Consider the following 22,872-nt stretch of genomic DNA (forward strand, 5'->3'; position numbering starts at 1 on the left):
ATGTATACTGCTGTTCCAAAGACACCATATAACTAAAGCACAACCTACTGAATGTATTGTGTTTGAAATGTGATGCTAAAAAGGAATTTGGTATAGATTTATCAAATTGTTTTCCGTCTTAAATCCCTTAATTGTTTTCTATCTGCTGTGCAGTGTTTCACCTCAGGCATGCTGAAGATGTTTTTTATGTCACACTTGTCAGTTTCTGTATGAATAAATACAGGTGGATGAATGCATCCCAGTCCTACTTCAGCATAAATAAATTAGCAAATTTTCATAAATAGAAATTATACTAATGAAAAACTGTTTTAAATGATTAATGAACACTGTTTATCATAAATCTGTTTTCTCATTTGCATTTTGAACTTTTGGAATGCTGATTATGGTGCTGTTTTGATCTTGCTTAAGGCACTTGTTTAGGTTTTGAAAAACAAGATGAACTCATTTGCTGATCTCAGTCAACCAGATGGACAAATGAAACCTTACTTGTTTCTTGAGACAAAATGGGGCAGTAAAGGAGATTTATTACGAAGTACAACATGATTATACATAAATATTTATTTAACGTTCTAAAAATCACAAAGCTACCCCAAGAGATGAACGATCTGAATGTAAACTATTTCTAAAACTGATCAAGATTCACATAAGGGTGGAATGAATCATAGAAATTAGATAGAAGAGATATATTAGGCTGTCAAAACCATTGCTCTATCAATGCTAGATTATAATTTAAAACATTTTCTATTACTTTGCCTAGTCTTGTTTTAAATGTCCCATATAAGTGAAAGGATATGTAATTGACATACTTATCAACAACACTTTTAACAACCTTAACCCAAAAAATAAAAACCTTAAAAATATCATCAGGGCGTCACATGGTACCCCTGTGGAAGATGGCTGCCTAGTCCCATCTCCTTGTGTCCCACATATTAATTCATCTCTAATAATTACTGTCCTAAAAAACTGGCAATTAAGTTTCTGTCATAAATGTTTAAATTAGTCTCCTGGATGAACTTCAGACTGTTGAATGTGGATTCCAATGAAACAATGAGAAGCAACAAAAGACCTAAGTCGGAATCACCTAAGCAGCTGAAGGGGGAGACCGCAAGGGCACAGCAGAACATAGCCCAGGATATCATGGCACTGAAAGATTTCCTCACAGACTGAGCGTATTCAATCTCCAAAGATATTTGTGGCCTCTCTACAGATGTATGTGATGTAAAACCCCAAATGGCTCACTTGGAAAATGAGCTACAAAGAACTGCCAATAAAACCAGTGAAATTAAAGAAGAAACTGCCTCCTGAAAGCTTGGACTAGACAAAGTGGAATAAAAAACAGGATGGTTTAGAAAACTGATCTCAAAGGAACAATCTTCACCTCCTGGGCGCTGCTATATGTCTAGACTAAGGAGAAAGATATTATAAAAGTGAAAGCAGTTATAAAAAATTTAAAATGTAACAAATGAAAAAAGGGCAAGTTGATTAGTAATAAATACAAAACAGAAGCTAGGAATGGTAGAAAATTGATAACTGAAACAAAAAGACATCCAGAGAAAACTATGCCCAGTAGTGATAGGAACAACAACAAGGAGTTTACAAAAGGATTCCTAACAATAGTATTACTCCATTATTAGGTGGAAATGGTAGAACTGTCAATGATAATGCAGAAAAGGCAGAAGCATTCAATAAATATTTCTGTTCTGTATTTGGGAAAAAGCCAGATGATGAAGTCAGATCATATGACGACGACATTCTTCCCATTCAAACAGTAACTCAGGAGAATGTTAAACAGCAGTGACTAAAGCTAAACATTTATTAAAGCACCAGCTCTGCATAACTTGCATCCAAGTTTTTTTTAAAAGAGCTAGTTAACTAGATTGCTGGACCATTAATGCTGATTTTCAGTAACTCCCAAATGTTAGGGTGACCAGATATCCCAATTTTATCGGGACTGTCCCGATATTTACTTGTTTGTCCTGCGTCCCAACCGAACATTGTGAATTGTCCCGATATTTTGCACTCCAGCACACAGGTGCCCGCAACTCAGCCCCGGCCCCACCCTGCCCCATTGGATCCCTCCCCAAATCCCTGCCCTGGCCCCGCCTCTCCCCTAAGCCCACCACATTCCTCCTCCTCCCCGCTTCCTCCCAGGCTTGTGCGAATCACCTGTATGGGGAGGAGGAGTTGAGCTGATGTGGTGGGGGGCGGGGTGGGAGCCCCAATCAATTTTTGCTATGCTCTGGTGGCTTTTTTTTTGCTCCGCCAGTGACCCATATCGCCATGTCCCGATATTTCATGTCTCTCATCTGGTCACCCTACAAATGTAATGTATTCCTCTAGAAACAAAGAATGCAGGCCATATATACAGGATGGGGGACTTTATCCTGGGAAGCAGTGACTCTGAAAAAGATTTGGGGGTCATGGTGGATAATCAGCTGAACATGAGCGCCCAGTGCAACACTGGGGCCAAAAGGGATAATGCAATCCTTGGATGTGTAAACAGAGGAAGCTCAACTAGGAGAAGAGTGGTTATATTCTCTCTGTATTTGACACTGGCGAGTCCACTACTGGAATACTGTCTCACGTTCAGGTGTTCACAATACAAGGAGGATGTTGATAAATGGGAGAGGGTTCAGAGAAGAGCCAGAAGAATTACTGAAGGGTCTGAAAAAGCATGTTGTATAGTGGTAGGCTCAAGAACCTCAATCTATTTAGCTTACCAAAGAGAAGGTTAAGGGGTGACTTGATTACAGGCTATAAGTACATACACATGGGGAACAGAGAACAGTATAACATGATCCAATGGGTGGAAGCTGAACCTAGACAAATTCAGACTGGAAATAAGAAGTAAATCTTTATCAGTGAGGGTAATTAACCATTGGAACAGTCTGGCCAGGATCGTAATGTAGTCTCCATCATAGGCAATTTTTAAATCACAATTGGATGTTTTTCTAAAATACATGCTCTAGTTCAAACAGGAATTATTTTGGGGATGTCCTGTGCCTGTGCTATACATGAGAGAACAGTGGGTAATCACAGTGATCCCTTCTGGCCTTAAAAATCTATGAATCTTATAAGGAACTAGTGACAACGGTCCATCACACTTGTCACATCACATCTAAGTTATTGAAATTCTACCTAGAGCTGAACCAATATGCCATCCAGATATTGCAGTGTGTGCAGTACATACTGGCTAGTTTCCTAAGCAGAATTAACAAGCTTGAATACATTATCCCAGTGATTTACACACCGCACTGGCAGCCAATGTAATTCCAGATCTAATTCTAAGTTCTTGTCCTGCTCTTCAAAGCCCTGAATGGATAAGGGTTCATTTACCTCATGGAACATCCATCTTTCTTCACTCCTCAATAACTTGCTACACTCAGAGACATTTTGGCTGGTAGAGCTCATGTTTCCTCCTGGCACAATAGGGAGAAGGGTATTAACAGTGATGGCCTCACAAAAATGGAACAACCTTCTGCATGATGATATTTGGCTGATTCTGAATCCTGAGCTCCTTCACACAACATGGCAAGATGTACCTATTTAAATTGGCATTTCCCTAAATAACCATGCAGGGGAAAAAAATAAAAAATCAGCCTCTGACACTGTAATTTAACATATATTTGTAGTTTGTGTCTATTGTGGTGGTGGGTTTGTGGCTGATAATTAGTCTGAAATTGACAATATATTTATAGAAAAACAGACCATTATCAGAAAGTACCAGTAATTGTATTGTGACTATTTATCTGTGACAGATCTGAACTGACTGGTAATAGTGGAAATGAATAACTCTAAGGTATTTCTTAAAAAAAAATCACAATTTAGTACAAGTGCCAACATATCCTATTACCAAACCTCAGGGTCAGTCTGTGTCCCATAAAAACACTTAGAACTGCGTAAAGTTATTCAAAAATGAAGGTTACTTATCTGTGACTAGAACTGTTCAAGAAGACATTCTATACATTCTCACTTAAGGGAACTAGGCTCACTCCGAAACTCTGGAATATTCTGGAAAGCAGTGTGCACTAGGGGCCTATAGAGGAGGGGGTTAGATTTATCAGAAACTGGGAAACCTTTTGGGAAAAGAGGAGCCTATACAGAAAGGATGGGCTCTACTTAAACCAAAATGGAACCCGGTTGCTGGCATGTAAAATTAAAAAAGTCATAGAGCAGTTTTTAAAGTAAGGGCTGGGGGGAAGCCAACAGGTGCAGAGGAGCATGTGGTTCAGACACAGACATCCCTTAGGGGAGGGTCTATTAATGGAGATTCTCTATATCCTAGTAAGGAGGAGTGGGTAGAAGATGATAAAATACGGGTAGAGTCTGATGAGAAACAGTTAAATGAAAGAGACGCATTCATTTACATCACATAATGGCAGACAGCTGAAAAGTGACAATTTTTAAGTGTTTATATACAAATGGTAGAAGTCTAAGATGGGTGAATTTGAGTGCCTTGTATTAAATGAGGATATTGATATAATAGGCATCACAGAAACTTGGTGGAATGAAGATAATCAATGGGACACAGTAATACTGGGGTACAAACTATATCAGGAGGACATAACACGTGATGCTAGTGGAGGAGTGTCACTATACATGAAAGAAAACAGAGTCAAATGAAGTAAAATTTTAAATGAACCAAATTGTACCATAGAATCTCCATGGATACTAAGCCCAAGCTTGAATAATAAGAATATAGCAGTACGGATATACAACCAACCACCTGACCAGGATGGTGATAGTGACAGTGAAATGCTCAGGGAGATTAGAGAGGCTATAAAAATGAAACACTCAATAATAATGGGGGATTTCAACTATCCTCATATTGACTGGCTATATGTCATCTCAGGACGGGATGCAGACAGTTTCTTGACACCTTCAATGACTGCTTCTTGGGGAAGCTAGTCCTGGAAACCACAAGAGGAGAGGCAATTCTTGATTTAGTTCTAAATGGATCTGCTCCAAGAGGTGAATATACCTGAACCTGGTAATAGTACAGTAAGTCCCCACTTAACGTCATCTCGCTTAACGTTGTTTCGATCTTACGTCCGTGCTCCTTTAAAGTTGTACAATGCTCCACTATAACGTCATTTGGCTGCCTGCTTTGTCCACACTGGCAGTCCCTCATCAGCTACCCCCCCACCCCCAGAGGACCCTGCAGATCAGCGCCTTCCCCTGCTCCTCCTGCCCATGGCAATCAGCTGGTTTGCAGCATTCAGGAGGCAGGAGGGAGGGGGGAGGAGCGAGGACTCAGTGCGCAGGCTCCCCCTCCCTCCTGAACACCGCAAACCAGCTGATTGCCGCAGGCAGGAGGGGGGAGGAGCGAGGACGTGGCGTGCTGAGTAAAGAGGGAGAAGAGGAGGGTTATGGGTGGGGGTTTGGGGAAAAGGGTGGAGTGGGTTGCTTCCTACCCAGCAATGATGTTCCCATTGCTTCATACTCAGCAATGATGATTGTAGTATTAAATTGTTTCTTTAAAATTGTTTAAAACTTATACCTGTATTAAATTGCTTGTTTAAAATTGTTTAAAATGTATATAATGCCTTTTGTCTGGCAAAAAAAAATTCCTTGGAACCTAACACCTCTCCCCTCCCCCCCCGTCACATTTACATTAATTCTACTGGAGAAATCGGATTTGCTTAACATCGTTTCACTTTTAAATATAAATAAACTTTTTTCAGGAACATAACTACAACGTTAAGTGAGGAGTTACTGTAATCATAACGTAATAAAATTTAACATTCCTGTGGAGGTGGAAACACCAAAGCAGTCCACCACAATAACATTTAATTTCAGAAAGTGGAACTACACAAAAATGAGGAAGTTAGTTAAAACAGAAATTAAAAGGTACAGTGCCAAAAGTGAATTTGAAGAACAATGCCAAAGACTCAAGAAGTAACAACATTTTTTTTTAAGTACACCAGAAACAGGAAGCCTGCTAAACAACCAGTGGGGCCACTAGATGACTGAGATGCTGAAGGAGCACTCAAGGACGATAAGGCCATTGCAGAGAAACTAAATGAATTCTATGCATTGGTCTTCATGGCTAAGGATGTGTCTGAGATTCCCAAACCTGAGCCATTCTTTTAAGGTGACAAATCTGAGGAACTGTCCCAGATTGAGGTATCATTAAAGGAGGTTTTTTTGAATAAATTGATAAATTAAACAATAAGAAGTCACCAGGACCACATGGCATTCACCCAGGAATTCTGAAGGAACTCAAAAGTGAAATTGCAGAACTACTAGTTGTGGTATGTAACCTATCATTTAAATCAGCTTCTATATCAGATAACTGGAAAATGTCTAATGTGATGCAATATTTTAAAAAGGCTCCATAGGTGATTCTGGCAATTACAGACTGGTAAACCTAACTGGAGTATCAGGCAAATTGGTTGAAAGTCTAGTAAATAACAGAATTAGCAGATACACAGATGAACATTATCTGTTGGAGAAGAGTAAAACATGGTTCTCATAAAGGGAAATCATGCCTCAACAGTCTACTAGAATTATTTGAGGGTGTCAACTAGCATGTGGACCATGGTGGATTAGGTAATTTAATACTTTCTCTCCTGTAGGACAAATTCTGCCCTCCAGTGTTTGCAACTGACTTTTTACTGAAGCCAATGTGATTTGCACATATCTCTAATGACAAAATGTAACCTTTTGGTTTTATGGTGCGTCAATCATCACTAAATATTAACCAATTATCGTTACAAGATTGTTATTGAAGAAATATAATCTCTAAACAACCCAGGTGGTGGCTTGTTTAAAAAAATTATATGAAGAACTAAATTCATCTTGTTATTTATGGCATATGCAATACACTCAAAACTACATTTTTTAAATGTAAAAATGTTTGATATAAGGCAACATTAATTAAGAGCTTTACCTGTGCCATTAATGCCCATTATGATGGATCCTGTGTAATGTCTAGCTATAATGACTCCTTTTATTACCTGTCCTTTATTGCATATGCTCATAAAAAAATACAACATTCATATCTAGGAAACTGAACATTGCATAAAAGCTCCAGGTATTTTTTTCCCCTTTAGCTGTAGAGTAGGTTTGATTACTTCAAGAAAAATTGTTCATATATTGTTCCCTAATGTACAAATCTCTCTCATACACACATCCAAGTACATAAAGTACGGTTAATGGGATCTGAATTTAGTCCACAGAGGAGTTAGGTAAGGTAAGATGAAAAAATATCTTTCTGTATAGAGCCCACCAGCATGGAATCTGGGCTATATCTAGTAATACCTCAGATGCATTTCTGAGACAGCCACCCCGCTAGTTCTCTCATTTTGACCCCCTCGGCTCCATGGACACCACACCCAAAAGGCAGAGTTCTCCAATATCCGTCCCAAAAAGACACAAAATATTGTGGACTAACCAACAGGTTACAGCCGGACAGATCATGTCAACAACAGCCGACACTTTTGGGCTATGAAGTGATGAAATAAATGGGCTCCCCACACTCAAAAGTCTAGGATGTCCCTCTAATGTACTGATATATTTAATGCAGATGCACAACTATTTTGCTTTGACTGAACAGAAAGCCTCTCCCTTCTGATCCTTTTTTTTGGGGGGGGGGCAGGGGGCATCTTGAACAGTGCAAAACAGGGAGTCTGATTTACAAAAATCCTGAGCCCAGCAAAAATACATTTTATTGGGTTGAACTACATCTAAGGAATGGTATGGGGCATAGGGGAAAAGGCATGCTTTATGGTAGTGTTTCCCAAATTGTGGGGGTTCACCACTGGTGATGTGTGAAGGACTAGCAGAAGCGCTTGTTGGAATTTTTTTGACACAACCATTTTTTAACTGAAACCTTTTTGCAATAATGTACCAGTTTTGACAAAAGTTTTGTTAAGAAAGGTTTCTTAGGTCCAGGATGGACTCTCTAGTCACTCCTCAGTCACACAGGGAGGGGTCACTGTAAAGGGAGCTGCCCCTCCGTCCACCCAACCCCTATGTATCTGCTGCCTCCGCACACATACACACACACAGATCCCCACCCCCCACCAACCCTCATACCCCCACCACGCTGCCAGCACCCAAGCCCCCACCCCACCAAGCCTTTACTTTACATTCTTCTTCTGCATGGTAAAATTTCAAAGCTATATTAAGTCAATGTTCAGTTGTAAACTTCTGAAAGTAAAACCATATCGTTTTGTTCAGAGCTGTGAACATTTCAGAGTTATGAACAACCTCCATGCTGGAGGTATTAGTATAAGTAGAACCTCAGAGTTACAGAGTGGAGCAAGCCTGCAGGTAGTGAAGGTGAAATCCGGCATGCTGAGTTACATACACATGGTCCAGGAGCTGAAGCAGGCAAGCATGGTTGTCATTGTGTTCGATTTGTGGCTTTCAGAAATGGAGGCTACAGACTTATACCTCTCCTTTGGAAGATAAGCTATAGCTGTCCTGGTATTGAGGTCTGCTCCTATTAAGGTTATGTGCTGAATCAGTTGTAATGATGGCTTGTCCAAATTTAATTTCAGGCCTAGATGGGAGAAAAAGTCTGATGACTAGGATGATGTGTTGGACCGGGTCGCTTGATGGTGCATGAACTAGAGTATCATCCAGGTAAGGAAAAATTTGAATCCCCAAGCAACCAAGGTGTGCTGCTACTACAGCCATGCATGTGGTGCAGACCCTTGGGACTGAAACTGAATGGAAGCATTGTGTACTGGTACTGGTTGGTGCCCACCATAAACTGAAGATAGATCATGTGGCAAAGATTCATTGCCCTAGTGTAAGCATGAGTCTTGTAAATCGAGGTCAGCATTCCACTCTCCAGGAAGGAATAACAGAAGAGAGGATAACCATTCTGAACTTGATTTTCTTGATAAAATAGTTCAGCTTTTATAGATCTAGAATGGAGCAGAGGCCACCAGATTTCTTTGGGACCAATAAGTACTGGGAATAGAAGCCTTTTCCTCTATGCTGGTAAAGATTTTCTTCTGTAGCTTCTCATTCTAGAAGACAGCATAATTATTATGAGAAGGGTCCCTGAAAAGGGATGGGGAATGGGAAGGAGATGCCTTGGATAACATATCCCTCTTTTACTGTGCTGAGTACTCACCTGGCCAATGTGATGTTTTCCAAAGAATAGTAAAACAGGGAAAGGCATGACCCAAAGGAAGGAGATATAATCAAAGCGCTGTCATCAACTGAGGAGTCAAAACAAATTCAAGGCTGCAGTTGTCTGGTGAGAAGGGCCTGTAACAGCCAAAGATGGCCGGTGACATGGAGGAGTGTTAATCTTCTTTTAGGAGCATACTGAGGGCTCTGATAGAAAGAGGGTGTGGAATAAGATTATGGGCTAATTAGTTTTTATAGCTGGAGTGTAAACTCCTAGTGAGTGAAGTGTTGCATGAGAGAGTCTTTCAGTGCACACACAGCATCGACTGTTTTCGCAGAAAACAACTTAGACCCCTCAAAAGATAAATCTTCTATTGTACTCTGCAGCTTCTTTGGAATGCCAGAAACTTGCAGCCAGGACGAATGTTTCACAAAGACTGCAGTGGTAAGGCAGTGTCAGCAACATCTATGTCTTCCTGAAGACATGTACAAACCGTAAATTGACCCTCAGAAATCAAAGATAGAAACTGGCCCCTATACTGCTCTGGCAACTTATCAGCAAACTTAGAAATGATAGAGAAATAATACAATTGTTGTTAGATAAAAGCTTGAAAACTAGCAACCCTTATTTCAAATGTGGCAGTGCAAAAAGTCTTACAAATCATATAAATCTGATCTATTAAATTCCTTATCCTTCAGAGTGGCTTTAGATTGGGATTGACGAGACCGTTTATTAGTGGCTGTGATCAGTAAAGAATCAGGAACTGGGTGGTTAAAGAAATCATCAAGGTCTTGATAAGGGACTTGATAATCAGTCAGCTTTCTTAGCCTTACAAGGTATATAAGATAGGGTCTGCCAGAGTGTGAACACTCTGTACAATCGCCACATGGACCCCTAAAGAGGTAGCCACCATCCTCATGAGATCCTGGAAAACTGAAGTCTCCTGTGGGAGGTGTTGACACCAGAATAACCGCTTCATATGATGAAGAAATGTGGAGAGGAATGTCTAATGACTCCTCCAATAATTCTCTGTCCTCCATGGGGTCCAGCAAAGCAAACTGAGGAATAGTAGCAGGATGTTGAGAAAATAACTCCTGCAATAAAGAAGGAGGAGACTTCCTTCTAGAAAGTGAATGAGACAGAGGTCTAGAGTGTCTGTGGTCAGCCTAAGACTAATAAGGCTATGGAGGGTATGGCATAGATGGTGTCATCCATGGGGCACCCCAAGCTGGAGTCTCCCTGTAGGGAACCCAATCCTGATCTTTACATCAAGTATTGAAAGACCTGTAGGGTTAGCTGGAAGATCTGGAAGGAGAAACGGGTTCTTCCCTTTCAGAGTCTGAAGAACAAACAAACCTCTTCAGAATAGGGAGGGGCAGTTCTCAATGGGGTCCTAGGTGGTCTTCACATTGGAGATCAATAAGGCTCAATAACAGGCAATGGCTGGGGTAGTCAGAAAGGTGATGAAGTCAGTGACAACAGTGAAGACATAACCAGAGTGTGTGTTGTCGGTGTGGGTGCACCACTGGTGCCAGTGTAACCACAGAGTGGGTCGACAGTGCTGGGTGTGTCAATGGAGTAAACAATGCACATGGCTGCATCAAAGGAGAGTCAGGTGGGAAAGACAAAGAAGATCTTTTACCAACAAGAAGACACGAAGAGTAGAAGTGTATTGGTGCTGAAGCACACACACTCGGCTGAGGAGAGGAAGGAGCAGTTGGCAGAGGTGATGACACCAATCTTCATGGCCTCAAGAGTGCCATCTCAGATGGGACCACTGAGTATTTAAGATTTGTGAGGCTTCAAACCAATACCAGAGATTTACAGGAAGATTTTCTTGGAGGAGACCGAGCCGTAGAGGAATATTTGGAATGCTTTGAATCTGACTGAGAAGATGAAGTGTGACGTTTGTCACCCAACTTGTGCTTTGAGTAAAAATCTGCTGGAGGGGTGGCTCCAGGTGGATTCAGAGTCCAGTCTTCAACAATCAGGGCCTGGTTCAGAGGCAGGTCACATCACCTCTTTCATGAGGTGAATATTCAGACTACTGTCTCTGTTTTTTTAGTTCTGGTGGGGAAGGAGGTGCACATGTCCCTCACCTAGACAGGTCAAACAACTGTCACTCAGAAAATTATTTGATATATTTTTGCAATTAAATAAAGAATGCAATATGTACATTAATATTGCTACTCAATAACAACCAAAAAGATGAGGGCACTAGGATTATTACAGCATGTCACCAATTCCAGTGTAAGACCCTCATCCATGTTATCAGGAAGGGTTTAAATATTTTAATAGCTGTCAGAAGGTTGAATCTACTAGCAATATTATATGGGAGATTTGGTTAAACAGAAATTTTTCATAGCATGGATTGTTTTTTAAATGTTGTCTAATGAGCAAGACATGGAACTTTGCATTAAGACTCTTGGTATCTATTTCTGGTTATGTCTCTGACTTCTTATGGTAAGTCATTTTCAATTTCCTGTGGTTGAGTTTACTCATAATCATTACAGATATATAATATTACGAACCCATGTCACAGCATTTCTGTGCATTTTCATTAATTAGTCATGACAAAGCATCTGAAATCTCTGGATGAATGGCACTATATATGTGCAATGTATTATTATTATTTTAATCATCATCATATTATTAGGGAACGTTAAGGGGCAAAGGCACCATAACAAAATAAGTCTATAATGAAACAGACCACTCCAAAAAGGATTGGGGAGGGAGAGATGTGCATTAAAGTCAAGTGCAAAATACTTCACTTAGGAAGGAAAAATCAAATGCACAACTGCAAAATGGAGAAAACTGGTTAGGTGGTAATATTGCTGAAAAGGCTCTGAAGGTTATAGTGGAATAAGAGTTAACAATGTAAGGTAGATGTGAAAAGTCTACTATTCTGGTGTGTATTAACAAGAGTGTTGTATGGGAGGGAATTGTCCCACTCTATACAGCACTAATGAGGCTCAGCTGGAGTAGTGTCCAGTTCTAAGTGCCACATTTTGGAAAGATGTGGAAAAATTGGGAGAGAGTCCAGAGGAGAGTCACAAACATGAGAAAAGGTTTGGAAAACCTGACTAATGAGGAAAAGTTAGAAAAACTGGTCAAGTTTAATCTTGAGAAAAGAAGACTGAGGTGGAGTACTTGAAATCAGTCTTCAAATATGTTAAGGTTTGTTATAAAGAGAACAGTGAATAATTGTTCTCCATGTCTACTGAAGGTAGGACAAGAAGTAATGGGCCTAATCTGCAGTAGGGAGATTTAGGTTAGATTTTAGGGGGGAAAATTGAACTATAGTGGTAATTAAGTTCTGGAAAAGGCTTGCAAGGGAGCAATCCCCATCATTAGAGGATCTTAAAAGCAGGTTGGATGAATACCTACCAGGGATGGTCTAGATGTACTTGCTCCTGCCTGAGTGCATGGGGCTGGATTTGAGGACTTCTCAAGGTTCTTTCCAGCTCTACACTTCTATTATTCTAAGTGTAACTTAAAAAAATATTCTCAGCATTTTAAGGCTAAATCATGATTTCATTACCACTTTGCAGACTTTGCTTTTGGAGAGAACTAATCTAATTTTATATAACACCAAACTTCACTGCTATTCTGCATTCCCCAAAAGTTGAGGAAATAGACAGGATTTGCAGCATACCCATATGACTCAGATTAAGACAACCGTTATATTAAGACCTGAACATCGTGAAAAATCTAAATAAAATACAGTGCAATTAATTAAGAAGTCTATAATTATGTTAAGTTCTAATTGTTTTCCCTTTCAGTAACCTTATTAAATGGTGATATAAATTATAAAATAAAATGTGTCATAAGGCTGCTATATATATCGTGGCAGAGTTCTGACCTTGCCCCCATGGGTCTTGCGTTTCTAGGTGGTTTATGCTAGCCTCAGTGGCTTACTGTGACCCTCCACGTAGCCGCTCTCTCTCTAGGGCCAGGGTTACAGTCTACTTAGCCCTTTTCATCATAGGCCAGTAAGGAGGTTGGTGAGAGAACTCCCAGTCTCTGTTGTCCCTGGGGGCTTATTTCAGAACAGTTTAGCCTCCGGTCCTGACAGGGGCCTGACTTCCCCTCCCAGGAGATGTTTCTGTAGTGGTGGGTTGGGGGGAACCCCGGGCCTGCCCTCTACTCCGGGTTCCGGCCCAGGGACCCTAATGGTGGCAGCTGTTGGCAGCCAACCTTTCACTGCCAGAGTTGCTACATTCTCCCTGGGCATTTATTAAAGGATATAATTTTCCAGCAAACGTCTAACTTGCTGTTGATCTCCAGACCTTTCGCCTGCTGTCTCTCTTCTTCCAGTTGCTTTGGGTTTGCAAACTGTATCCTTTCACCAGGGGAATCTGGGAAACTCTCGAAATTAAACTTGTCAACCTGGATAGCCATACTGAGATGGGGGGAAAAAAGGAAAAAAAGAAAAGAATTGTTAATACAACAATTTAGTGGGAATGTCTCCCGCAGATCATTTCACAGACTTTTACCAAACCAAACAAAAAGGTATTATATATTGCTTCAGTAAGAGTAATCTGGATCACAATGATGCATTAATATCATGATTCATGGTACAGAATATTGAAAGCAAGTTATGATCAAAGATCCATATTGGTAAATTGAGAAAACACTAGGGGATCCCTTCATCCCTGAAACCTGTTCACTTCACTGGGGCTCCTCAAAACTCAACAAAGCTGCCACCAGAAAGCCTACCAGCAGGACTTACTTTTTCAAAGTGATGAAGATACATAGGATGCAATAACAACATATGGACAAACGGTTACACCCCTAAAACTTGGTTCAGCAGAGAATACTTTCTCCATTTCCGTTTTTCAACCTATTTTAGTTCAGTTCAATGACTTAATTCAAAGTTAAGAAACCAATTGGGACTTGAAAAGCCAGGAAAGCTTGTTTTCCTCTTTCAGTCTCTGAATCAAAAGTGAGAGAGGATGAGCTCTACTAATTCTAAAATCTTGAAAGACATGGCAACCACAAAATCAGTTCAATTCACTAACTACACATAATACTTGCTTGTTTAATAAATCAGTTAGATTTAAATGAAACGTATGATGTGATAAATGTTTTCTTCTAGGTATTCAACATATTAAGGTAGTATTATTTAATAAAAAAATTAAAATGCTGTTTTGTGCTTTTTTGCTGAATTTCCATCCAAATAGAGCTTGATACATATCACCAGTTAAAAAAAAATTTAGTAAATAAGAAATGTGTTATTCTTCATTTTCTAAAATATTAACAATGTAAAAATTAAGAATGTCAATAAATGAAAGTTAAGCTATATAACTGCTTAAATAAATGTATAGATATAGTGTATCCTCCTGGCTAGCAAAAAGAAGCATCAAATTTAATGTAAAGCCTATATTTAGTAGCAAATCAACATGCTTTAATGGTTATCAACCATGAGAATCAATCTTTCTTTAGGAGAATAACTAAAATGTGCAAATGCAAAAAAAGAAGTTAAAATAATTATTTAAATCAAGGTTTCTTGTTGCTTATTTAAATTATGATTAAAATCAGTGATTTACACCACTTTGATTTAAATAATTCCACCCTGCTTAAAATATGAGTATGCTAGTAAGAAAACACTATAAATTACATTTTAGCAACTCATCCCCATACAGCATCAAAGTAAATGTAAAAGAAAACCAAAAAAAAAGAAAAAAATTGTAGGAATATCAAAATGTGTCCCTGAAATTAATTTTAACTTTTGTTTCCTTCAGAAATTATACTTTTAAAACTCATAACTTAAAACAGGGGTGGGGAATTTATGGCCCGCTGCCTCATTACATCTGGCCCATGGCAAATCTCTGTGCTGCAGATCAGAAGCCCCTAGCCTCGACGCCCCCCTGTGTGGCTGGAGTCACAAGCGCTGGCTCACCTCACTGCGGGGGGAAGCTAAGGTTGCCAGGCGGTTAAAAGTCCAATGGGCTCCGTGCAGCTCCTGGAAGCAACCAGCATATCTCTGCAGCCCCTAGGAGCAGGAGCGATCAGGGAAGCTCCACGCGCTGCCCCTGCCCCCAGCGCCGGATCTGCAGCTCCCATCGGCCAGGAACCATGGCCAATGGGAGCTATGGGGTGGGGCCTGTGGGTGCGGGCAGCAAACACTGCACAGAGACCCCTGGCCCCTCCGCCTAGGGACCGGACATGGTCGCCACTTCTGGGACCAGTGCAGAGAAGCAGTCAGGGAGCCTTCCTTAGCCCCGCTGTTCCACCGATTGGAAACCACCTGAAGTAGGTGGCGCCCGGCCGGAGCCCGCACCCAGAACCCACTGCCCCAGGTCAGAACCCCCTCCTGTACCCTAACTCCCTCCCAGAGCTCACATCCGCACCTGCAGCCCAACCCCCTGCCCCAGGTCAGAACCCCCTCCCACACCCTAACTCTCTCCCTGCATCCCTACCAACACCCCAACCGCCTGCCCCAACCCTGAGCCCTCTCCCACACCGAAACTCCCTCCCAGAGCCCACATCCCAAACCTCCTCCCACACCTCAATCCCATCCCAGCCCTGAGCTTGCTCCTGCATTCCAAACCTCTTGACCCCAGCCCAGAGCCCCCTTCTGCTTCCCAAACCCCTGGCCCAGCCCCAACCCAGAGCCCACACTCCCAGTCAGAGTCCGCGCCTCAGCCCGGAGCCCCCTCCTGCACCCTGAACCCCTCATTTCTGGCCCCACTCCAGAGTCTTGGGGAAGCCCTGAGCCTCCGCCCTCCTACGCCGCACGGGGCTGCGTGTGGCCCACCAGTGATTTTTTTTTGTGGATCAATGGCCCTGATAGAAAAAAGGTTCTTAAAAAATGATGAAATTACCACTAAACACTGATATGCCCCTGCATATAGATGTACAAATGAAGACCCAGGCACCCGAACAAGTCACTTTATAACATGAATAAGAGACTCCAGGGTGTGGACATGCTGTTTAATATAACTATGCCAAAAGTAGCTTCTCTCACACACACACAAACTTCCTAACATAAGCCTACAATTTTTGTAAATGCAAAACCTATATTTACTCATGCACATGAGATAACTGCAAAAGGACCCAATTTCCATGCAGCCATGCAAATTTTGTATATTAAAACATTTGTAAGCAAAACTCATGAGGTACATAGCTTCAGCATCTCTCAATGCATCTCAGCCACTACTAGACAGTATTTTCAACATCTTATGGTAATAGTAATACAAACAAATAATTAGTAAAATAATTACTTTATCAAGCATATGGTGAGGCATGAAAACAAATTAAAATATTATGGTATAGTGTGTGCTAAACAATGAGATATTAAACTATAAACAACAATTATATAAAAAACAAGAATTTACACCTTTCTGAATGTAGTGTGAAATGGGTTTTCCTGTATCCAATAGAATGTGTTTCCTGTCAAAGTATCATAAATAAGAAGCACTTTCTGAAATGGACTGCTATGGAAAAAATTAATTAGTAAAGAATTAAAATACACTACTTTGGACAACAACAAAAAATGAATGACTGCTGATGACTTTGCTCCCAGGCAAGACAGAATGAAAGAGACCAGCTTTTAGCATAATTCCTATGTCAATACAACTCACCCGAGAGCAGGAGTGTCAAGTACATTTCCTGAGGGAACTACATTAGTTTCTGTTCTGTACCTCAGCAAATTTCAAATGTGGAAATATTTTTCATGGATGTACTAAGACAGGCAAATGTAGAATAATGGAAGTAACTGAAGTAAACAACTTACAGATTTTTGTTGGAGAGGGAGGTTTATTGAATTTGTGATGTTTGCTTAATTTTTTAATTAAAATATCCTACAAAATAGAAAATGTTTTCTATAATAAAGATTTATTTCAGCGAATTCAGTCTTATTTCTAGCCCTTGGTAAATGTAGGACAAAGCTTTGGTGCATCCCAAAGTACAGGGAGTAACTTATAGTCATAAAAGTTTGAGGTGGAAAGCGGGACCCAGAACACAGCATCAGGCTAGAACCTAAATAAAGGGTAATTTACAGGAGAAATTGTTAATGCTCCATGATTCTCCTCCATAGTCAAAGAGCATAGGTGTGGCAGGGAGCCAATGGTGGCACCACCGTTATTGATCCTGCAGGCTGCTACTGAATAGGAGTGTCACCACTGTAGGTCTTGCTGGAGCCCTAGGCATAACTGACAGTATGAACCAAAGGCTATGAACCAGAGTAGACTTGGCCTTGGCAGAACAGCAATACACTAGGTATGAGTCAACCAAGTATTAGTCAACATTCCTGACCTGAGAGGAAGGTACAAGAACACCCAGAGTTCTCAAGTAGCTATGTAAACACATTCTGAAGAGATGGTGCTGGAACACATCAACCCCTCATAGAACAAGGGTGGGATAACAGGATAATGGATGAACATGTTTTGTTTGAACTAGCAGGCATAAGGTATTAATTAACAACATCTGGAGTGCAATACCTAACTTGTTTGTATCGATGTATAAAAGTAGAAGGCATAAGAGAGGCATCTTTGTACTGGTCTAGGGGACAGAATACTGCTATGCTGACTGAACTGGTACCTTGTTGCAGGCATACAAGTATTAGTGTACCTGTAGCTCCTATGGGGCACTAGCACTGTCCTTTGTAAACAATAAACTTGTCCAAGCACCTTCATCCCCGAACCAAGCCTGTGGTCTCCTTTTATGAACAACACTGAGGTGTGCTGAATTAGCCAGCTGTACTCTGTGCTAGTGCAGCTAACAATGGAGCTCCAAGAATAGCAGCACTAGCAGCATTAACAACTTTGCAGCACTTGTAACACTCCACAGCCACAACAACCATCAAAACTTTTTAAAAAACTGAGAAATTTCTATAGTAAATCATAGACTAACAGAAATATTGGAGCATAAGCTTTCGTGGGTGAATATCCACTTCATCAGATGCATGTACATGTGTCTGACGAAGTGGGTATTCACCCACGAAAGCTTATGCTCCAATACTTCTGTTAGTCTATGAGGTGTCACAGGACTCTTTGTTGCTTTTTACAGATCCAGACTAACATGGCTACCCCTCTGATATAGTAAATCAATGTTTTATTTAGCTTTATTACACCTTTAATCAAATTCAATTTCTAAGAAAATTCCTTCCCCTTCGACTGGGAGGCAGAAATAAATTGCCTAAAAGCTGAGGTAATCAAATCAATTTGGAGGAAGTAAACACAAATATCCTCCTGCATTAAGACAGTAAAAAGAGCCAAAAACATTCTTCAAATGCTTTGATTACTTCAAGATTAGACATATACAAAACTATCACTGAGCTCATGAACATGTAAAATGCATATGTTGTGGAAATATATTCATGCTAAGGAGTATAATTTGGCCTAATCCTGTTGAGGAGGGCTTTACTAAACTTCCAGACATGATTCAGAGAAGCTCAATGGACACACTCAAAACCAACCAACAAAATTATAGTCCAAATGACAAAATATTAATATATTATCATTTAATTTAATGTTAAGGTACCCAAAATATATATGATAAAGAGACAAGGAAACATTTGAGTTATTTGTGGGCGTGTGCTTTGCAATGAAATGATTATCAATGATAAATTGCTGTTAACGATAACATTTGCTCAATATGTGATGGCCCTCAGGGAATTCATCTGCTGCGCCTTCCACAAAACATAAAATGGTAATGCTAAACTGACAAATCACATCAAATTTATGAGACCCTCCCTGAGCTCCATTCATTAGTCTTCCACTTTTTATTTAAGTATCCTATTATTTCATTGTCTTTCTTGTCAGTATCAGGTATTCACCCCTTGTAAGACTGTGGAACTTGTACACAATAGTTAAAGAAAGAGTGAGTGGGAAAGAGCACAGATCTTCCATCTCTAATAAAAGCAGCGGAAGATCTTCCCTTTCTCTACCTGGTTGAGTAAGTAGTGCCCCCAGACTGCTTACCCTCCCCTCCTTGGTTCTTATGGTGAAAGCTCTCAGTCCTGTTTCAATCAATTTTAACCAATGCTTGCACCTATGCTCAGGTGTATGATATATACTGCACTGATGATATCACATCAAGGGAGACAGGCAGCACAATATAGTAGCATCCTGAGAATAAATGTTATAAACTGTGAGGATGAGGCAAAACCATGGAGGGAAAAACATCACATAGTGTAATCTGCAGAACAATACAACAGGTACAGTACTATACTGAGGGTACCTGGGGGTGCAGGAAGTGGAAATAATCAGAATGTTAGAAATTCATGACAAAGGAAAGAATCTTTTAAATATTCTTGTATTACATAACCTTTCAGTGCTCCTATTACTAAAAAAATTCATATGAAGTTCTGTCACTTTCCTGGTATTGTATCATTAAAACTCCTTTACCATTTACTCCTCAATGTTTACTGAAATGGAAGGCTTTAATCTACTAAAAATCAAATATATAAAAAGGAAATGCCTCGAACACCACATCTACCATACATCATGAAGAAAATCTATAGATACACACACACAGGCTATACTTCCACTGAAACATGCCTTGACCAGTCGACTTTTAAATGCTGTATGTCACCTTCTGTGTACCATTGCCTTAACAAATGTGTTCTGAATTTGATAGATAAAAAGTGTCCATTGTGTTATGCTTATTATTTTAAGAACTTAAAGATGTTCTAGCTTTGAAGTGATTTTGTAAAGATGCACTAATTGATAGCCTCCAAATAAAAAGCAGGAGATATAGAAGGGGAATGCACTGCACTTAGTTTCAACTTGATCCTTGCACTGTGAAATAAACAATGAAACAGAGAGACGAGGTAGGTGAGGTAGTTTCTTTTACTTGATCAACTTCTGTTGGTGAGAGAGACAAACTTTTGAGCTTACACAGGTCCGGGAAACATACTCAGGATGTCACAGCTAAATACAACATGGAACAGATAATTTAGCATAAGTAGTTAATGCCTATTTCAAAGGACCATTCAAGGTGAAGAGTCCCATTAACAACCCTCCACTCATCCGGGTTGGAGGGGGAAGAAGGGACGTGGGGGGAGAAAGGAAAGAAGCTGGAGAGGGAGTTGTTAGTGGATTATAGATTGTTGGAATAAGCCATACATCTATTGCTTCTATTCAGTCCATGATTTTAGTGTCTAGCAAAAGCTTAAAATCATAACTTTGCTAGACACTAAAAAACATGGATTGAACAGAGACAATGGATGTATGGTTTATTACAACAATTTACAACCCACTAACAACCCTCCTCACCCCCAGCTGCTTTTCCCCTCCATTCATTCCTTTCTCTGCTCTGACTGGAGGGGTGCTAACAAGCCACTTCACCTAGAATGGTCCCTTGAAACATGTCAACTAGTTATGCTAACCAAATTTGTTCCATCTTGTATTTAGCTGTGACACCAGGAGTACATTTCTTAGACCTGAAGAAGAGCTGTGTAAGCTCGAAAGTTTGTCTCTCTCAACAACAGAGGTTGGTCCAATAAAAGATATTACCTCACCCACCTTGTCTCTTTAATATCCTGGGACTGATAGGGCTGTAACACTGCATACAATGAAACTGAGACACATGCTACGTATCTAGGTTTTTCTCTAATTCTAGATTCAGAATCCTTACTTAGTTTATAATTTCTATCTGCTGTCAGAGTCACTGGACTACTGTCCCTCTTTGTTTTCAAAATCTGTTAGCATTTTGTAAGGCGTACTAGTACCTAAGTACAAACAAGAAGAGAAAAAAATAAGTGTACAGCAATTATTCATTTTTTGTCAAAAGGTATTGCATCAAAGGCCCAGATTGCAAGGTTATGCTTAGGCTTGGCAGAATTCTATTTTTTTAATTGACTGATAATATTGATCTTTATTTTTAATAATGTTTTCTATTTTTACCATTTAAATTTTCTCAGCTGTGGAAATTATGGGGTGGGTCAGTCAATTATCTAATGACAGTAGACAGTGATTCAAAAATAAAGTTTTATAACAGTTAAAACAAATATTAACATATTTCAAAATATACAAAGTAAATATCCTTAAATCAAACTCTTAACAAGTTCACAAGCAGCATTTTGCTTACTTTGCCAATCTTTAAATTTCAGCTTTCATCAATGGAAATATTTTTTCATTGGTTTGTGTGTGTATGGCAATATTGACATTTACCAATATTTAACAATAAAAATTTAATCATTCCAAGCCTAGTTATGCTATACAGGAAACCACGGACTTAACAGTAACCACGGTTCAGGGGAAAACTGAAATCTGAAGTCAAGACCCACAAATCCCAGGACTTAAAAATTTTTATTCTTGCTTTGAAAAAAAGGAACTAGAATTTCATTTTAACCTACTTTACCTTGAATATAGCAATTCAATTTTTTGAGAGGAGAGGGTTTTAATAACTCATGAGATATTTGCATAAAAATACTGCATTATGTAAAACAATAACCATGGCCAACACTGCACATGGAAAACAGATTTTTTTCCCCTTTTTAGTTCTCTAAGGATAACCTTGCTGGTGACGAGAGAAGAATGAGTTGACAAGTTTTCATGAATAATGAAACATTCATGTTTTGAAGCTACTGGTTTTAGTCATGAAATAAGTCCACATTATTGTGACAGCTGCTCAGATGATAAAGTAGTATTACAGGGATGCAAATTAGTCAAATATAAATTAAATGAATGAATAGGAAATGAAAGTCAGCTCATGTGCAACACAGATATATCTGCATGGTGCTGTGTCATGGCACTTGTCAGGGTTACTTAAGGAAAATATAACAAACCTTCCAAAACTGTAGAGAGTAGTTAGTTAAACATCAGTAAACCAACTCTCACTAAAGTGATGATACAGCATTGTTAAAGATACAAGAAATTTCACTTTCCTATATATATGCATTGCCACTTTATTGATATATTACTGTCTGCCACAAGAACCAAATGCACAGTACAGGCAGATTTTTATTGAAAAAGGAAATATTTGAAATAAAATGAAAATATTAGTATTATAAGACCCAGTGTGCACTATACATTCTTACGGTATCTGTCATTTTCTGTGAAAATAGAGTTAGTAGAAATTAGAAACTATCTTTCTAACTGGCACAGAAATTTTGCAATGGCTGAAAACAAAGGCAAATAAAAAAATGCCTTACAGAAAAGCTGACATCCAAATACCTTCTAATTAATTTTAGATTTTATATTAAACTCTATATAATAAAATGTGGCAAATACAAATATAATTTAACACAAGTTCAACAGTTTATTAAAATCAACGTAAATGACATGATGTTTGAACATACATTTAAGAGATATATTAAATGGCTCCCAGAAATTGGCCACCCTTATATTTAATCATTGATATTTACTAAGACTAGCATTCTAAATTTATGTACACCGCATTGATTTCTATTTTTTTTTAATTATTTTAAAAAATCCATACTTCATATTTTATATGAAAGTGCAACGGTAAAACTAAATGACTCAGCCAGCCCACAGGAATGATCTCCCTCCTAGCCCACAACTGATTTCATGAAGAAAAAAGGACTGCGTTAACATCTGAACTATGCAGAGGGAAAGATAATTTTTCCATTCATCTTTGAAAGGTCAATTAAATTCACAAACTGCACTTATAGTTTAAGTATTTTATTTAAAATAATTGACATGAAAGATAAGTAGCCCATAATGCTGAAGTCTCAAATTCAATGGCATCTACATATCTGATCCAAAGAATTTCAGATAATAAAAATTCAAGCTAAGAAAGAATAGTTCCTCTGTATATAATGTAATTTCTAAAAAGGCTGCCACATTAAGAGTGTGTTAGCTTGTTAAATG

General features: G+C 39.3%; 1 protein-coding gene across 7 annotated transcripts in view; it reads right to left on the reverse strand.

Moving 5' to 3' along the window:
- Positions 1–22,872, reverse strand: part of TRAPPC9 (trafficking protein particle complex subunit 9) — an 825,958-nt gene that overhangs the window by 381,518 nt on the left and 421,568 nt on the right. For all 7 annotated transcript variants that reach the window (XM_039525295.1, XM_039525292.1, XM_039525294.1 and 4 more), the window contains one exon: positions 13,340–13,493. In XM_039525295.1, the coding sequence (XP_039381229.1) occupies positions 13,340–13,493 (154 nt within the window). The remainder of the gene's footprint in view (positions 1–13,339; positions 13,494–22,872) is intronic.

The sequence above is a fragment of the Mauremys reevesii genome, linkage group 2 (genome assembly GCF_016161935.1).
Source record: "Mauremys reevesii isolate NIE-2019 linkage group 2, ASM1616193v1, whole genome shotgun sequence".
NCBI lineage: Eukaryota > Metazoa > Chordata > Testudines > Geoemydidae > Mauremys > Mauremys reevesii.